Raw genomic sequence first — 5,115 nt, 5'->3', positions numbered from 1 at the left:
CAAATAATATACATTGTCACTATCTTAACTGTATAGTACCTAATAGATTCTAGCATTTCTAGCAATGGTGACATATTATAGAATAATGATTCAATTTTTGAAAAACTTACCGTGAATCTGCGACACCACACAGAGAGCCACTTAATATCTCGTATCCTCATGCCATGCGGTAGCCTCAAAATGATGTCTTCACTGTCATGCTCTCTCAAAACCGGAGGGTCTCTAAAATAATGCATAAAAAAATTGATATAATAACATCAAAGATTTTTCAAAAGAACGAGTACTCATAAACCAGAATATTTGATTTCTAAAAATTCCTTCGATAAAAATCAAATCGTGATACTTATAATAATAAATAACTGCTTATTTCCAAGATTTGTTAGTTTAGCTGTATTATGATTAATATTCTGAATGTAATCTTGAAACCATTCTCTTGAATGTTCTTAAACCCACATTAAAAATAGTTCAAGTACCCGTATTTTTTTCTAATTTAAAAAATACAAAAAATTTAAAAATACATAATAATAGAGTTTTAATTTTTAAATTTTTAAAACGAAATTACTTAAAATTCTTTCGAACATTTAATATGATTCAAAGTCTATAATATCCTTTTTGAAATCTTTCTAATTTCCTCATATCAGCTGTAATTGTTGAAATCCCTAGAAATCCTTTGGTATAAAATGTGATCTATTCCCTAAAGTTTACTAGAAATTCGTTAAAATTCCTTGAAATCGTAAAAAACCTATTAAAATAAGTAGAAATAGTTTGGAATTCCTTGAATATAAATTAAATTTAAACTATATACGTTCAAGTTTCTATATTGTTATTTTCTAATATTAAAAACATAAACTATTGAAATATATATGTATATAAACAAATGTTTAAATATCAAGAGCCTTAAAAGTTTTTAAAATGAGTTCAATAATTCAAAAAATGATTTGTTCTGTTTAGTAAGATATGTTTCAAAAAATGGTTACTATCGCGTCAAAATTAACATTCGTAAAAAAACAAATGTCATCAGTAGTGTCATAAAATATGAAAGTAGACATAGGAGGCACAAAAAACATAGCATTCAGAGTAAAATGTGTATTTCTATTAAATTATATACTTCTTTTATCAATAATTAAGGTTTCTAAATATGATTTTTAATAGTATAATCTTCTTTTTCTATCTCGTTAGTTTATGTTTTGTATAGTCTTTGTGGTTATATCTCAAATCCGATGCATAAAGAAAATAATTTTCTAATTCTAGATTCTTGGGGCCAAAGAATCCTTATGAACACTCCTTTTTTAATCATAATGTTTATAATAATGTGTGCTAATTTTTTTAACAGCATATTTAAAAACTCGTTTAACAAGAATAATAAAATTACGAGAATATTAAAAACAATTTCCGTACTTAAAAATCGGATTTAATGAGGATTTTTTTATCTTTTGAGATATATTCTTATTATTTCTTTGAAATAGTTTCAATATAAATAAAAAAGTTTAAAGGAGATTGTTAAGGAATTTTTTTATATTTTTAAAGAGATCTCAAGATATTTAAGGCTCAAATTTAGGATTTTTAAAAGCTATAAGGAATTTCTAAGCGAATTAATCAATGTCAAGGAATTTCTGATGATCTTAATAATTTTGAGCTATTATTTTTAAAAAATTGCATACAGTTTTGAAGAATTTCGTAAGATTTAGAAGGATTTTGTGGGACCTCTAAGGTTTTATGATATTTTAAAGGGTCATAAGGAATTTTCAATATAGTTCCAGAATTATAAATGTTTGAAGAAAATTTTACTCAGAGTTGCAAATATTTTAGGATATTTTAAAACATTTGAAAGAAATTTTTATTTAAAAAATAATTTTCTTTTTGCAAAAATAAACTTAAAAGTGACCGTTTTACATATGCTTGAATCTCTGATATTCATGTATAACATAGTCATATTCTTTTACCTGAAAGACATTTTTTGGACAGGAATTCTCTGAATAAAACTTTTTTTTCAAGCGCACATGGTCTATTGACATTTTTATCAAACTATTTTTTTTATTTGATAACCTTAAATTTACGTCAATGATGTTTCCGCTGATAGCTCGGGTGAGGACCGAGATGAAGTGAGATGAGATGAGACGATAAAAACAAAAGAGAGAATGATATTCTCAGTTTTTTAGAATACTTCTCGAACGACTGAATTGAGCAAGAGAACCAAGCATCTCGTATCGTTATGCAACACTATTTACAAAATCAAAATTGTTTAGATTTAAAAGCTATTAATTTGAAATTGTCTGAACATTAAAAATTGCATTTATTTTTACATTATTAAATTTGAAAAAGTAAAATTGAAAAACTTAACTATGGATATTTTCAAATTAAGCACCGAGGTATCAAAGAATTTAAAACTGTTTTATTTATTACATTTTTTAATAAAAATAGGCAACATTTTTTGGTTTTATTTTGGTCTCAAAGAAAAACTTAGGGTCCTTCATTTAAAAAAAGGTAAGAGAAAGATATTCATTTATATTTTGATAAATGTTTACTTTTTAACAAATCTGTACCTTAATTAAATATTGTATGGAATTTATATTTGAAGAACAATTTTGTAACATTTACTGAAAACAGCGCTTGAATTGCCGAACTGTTAAAAGGTAGTTTTAAATAGTTCTCGAAAATTTGTTATACTATAGAACTTGTTAAATTTGTATTTAATCGAAAATTGTCAATAAGACCTGTTGTGAATTATGTAATTCTTCCTTGAATTTTTGTTTAGTCGAAAAATTTTATTGGTTTAATTTCTAATTATTTTTAACACATATTTAAATTTTAAATTAGACTTCTCGAATCTTAAACTATTAGAAAAAATTATTTTTGCTACTTTTTAAATTTAAAAAAATGTCTAACATAATGACAATCGCAATTAAAATTTAAAATTCAAAATCTTCAATTTTCATATTTAGCAAAAAATATTTACGATTTGAAACTTATTTTAAATCGTAAATAGTTTAGTTTAAAAATGACCACATTTAAAAAGTTAAATTAATTTTAATAGATCATTTTAAAACTAAAAAAAATTACTATTCACGGCAGCATATTTTAGTTTTGAATATATTAATTTTGTAGATGTAAAACGAATAATTGCATTTTCAAGTATCGTATATTTAATAAGAAAAGGGAAGAAGGGGGAATTTGATTTGAAATAAAATAAATGCAAGGGTATACGGAAAATATTGTGATGCTTGAAAATGTTTGGGACAAAAAGACTATTTGGTTTCCATAATACCAAAAAAACATTTTTATCCTAGAAAAAAATACATTATATTAAGAAACATGTTCTTACTCACATTTCCTGCTTCTGAAACATTTTTGATAAAATACACAAAATTTCAACAGAAAAAGTAAAAAATAGCAAGAAAATCGTTTGATTGACCCAACAAAATATTGAATAATCTTGAAGACATTTTTTTTTCAAATGCTTCTAGTTGACTTTAAAAAGTGTTTCTAGAAATTGGACATGCTAAATATTGCTGAGTGTTGAACGTGGGAAGTTTCAAAGCAGTGGAACGGTTAGGCGAGCGCGGCAGTCCGTAACCAAGGGTTGAAACGAAACCTCGAACGAAACTCAAAGGGCTTGTTGTATGTAAGGGTGGATAGAAATAGATGGGTGGATGACTCGTGCGGGGGAGTAGATAATAAAATGAGAATTACCCGCCGATCTCTATTGCAGTTCATCTAACCAAGCATATTATACCATGCATAATGAAGAAAACATCCCCTAATAAAAGCCACCGACTCAGACTCCAATCTGGGACAACGATTCATCGATCTTTAAATACTTTTACTTATTGATAATTTCATCAAATATAATTTCATACAAATTAAGGGACCTGGGACACAAGAGCATAAGTGCCAAATTTGAAAATTTTATTTTATTGGCGTAAATTAATTTTGTTGACGTAATTCATGCCTTTAAAAGATTATTGTCCAGTTTAATTCAGAATTCGATCAAAATGCATATTTGGTTTTCTTTTAAAGTGATTTCTGCTTTTTGTCGGTTTTTTTGCGATTCAATAAAGCTAGGTAATAGCTTGAATGTCCTTTCTTGTTTTTTATTTAAAGAAAAAAGTTATGCAAGTCTTTGGGTGTTTATATTTGCGATTTTGGGAAGGAGCCGCATCATTGAGATGGATTTTTCTCGGAGGTGGTTGCTTATTTCGACATGTGCCTTTTATGATTCGTTTTTGGTTCGTTTTTTGAATGAAAAAATCAAACAACTATGCAAATTTATCGGTGGGACTTCTGTGGCATTTGGGGGGGGGGGCGCTATTCTTTGATTATAAAATAGAGCTAAGTAATAGCTCAATAGCAATTTTTTGTTTTTTATTTTAATTAAAAAATGGAAAAGTTATGCAACTATTTCTGAGTCAAAATCAGCGTTTTTGCGGATGCGCGGTGCCTTCGACATGTATTTTTCCCGGATGTGGTTTTTTTTTTGGAATGATCTTTTCACGGTTCGGCAGATATAAGTAATTACTTATAAAAATTAATTACTCGTTAAAAAAAATGTGATAAATTTAGACAGTTTCTGTAGTCTTCTGTAGAATTTGAATTGAATTTTTCGTAAAACTGAGTTTTCGCAAATTTCTTGGAAATAACAAAAGATCCAAAATATGTCAACATAAAAGTGTGCACATCTACAAAGTGAAGAAAAAAATTACTCTGGTTTTTTTGTGATATAATGCATCGCTTACGAAAAGAATGCAAAAATAGTATTTTCTAAAAAGAAAAAATCACTCGGACGCAAAAATAAATGATCGCGCATAAAGCGATTAGAAAACCTTCTATGTATGAGTGGAAACTATGAAAAAAGGTTGCAAAAAATGAAAAGATGGGACTTTCCAGAAAACCTCCTTTTCATCACCGTTTTTTATTTTTTGCAATATTGAAAAAATATCCTAATGTAGAAAATGCATCCTGTAAGTTTTATTTGCAGGAAACCATTTTTTGGCCGATAGAATTTTTTCCTGAAAATTGATTTTTTAAATACTTTTCGTAAGCGATACAAGATATCACAAAAGAGCAAGAAATTAAAAATATATAAATTTGACTAATAAGTTAAACTTAAGTTTAATA

At 27.0% G+C, this 5,115-nt stretch overlaps 1 protein-coding gene across 1 annotated transcript in view; it reads right to left on the bottom strand.

Annotated features, from left to right (window-relative positions):
* The window catches only part of LOC117182725 (protein Skeletor, isoforms B/C), a 116,297-nt gene that overhangs the window by 66,773 nt on the left and 44,409 nt on the right, over window positions 1–5,115 (bottom strand). The window contains exon 3 of the mRNA XM_033375830.1: window positions 111–222. Within this exon, the coding sequence (XP_033231721.1) occupies window positions 111–222 (112 nt within the window). The remainder of the gene's footprint in view (window positions 1–110; window positions 223–5,115) is intronic.

This window comes from Belonocnema kinseyi, chromosome 2 (assembly GCF_010883055.1).
Source record: "Belonocnema kinseyi isolate 2016_QV_RU_SX_M_011 chromosome 2, B_treatae_v1, whole genome shotgun sequence".
Taxonomy (NCBI): domain Eukaryota; kingdom Metazoa; phylum Arthropoda; class Insecta; order Hymenoptera; family Cynipidae; genus Belonocnema; species Belonocnema kinseyi.
This window is presented reverse-complemented; position numbering and strand designations above follow the sequence as displayed.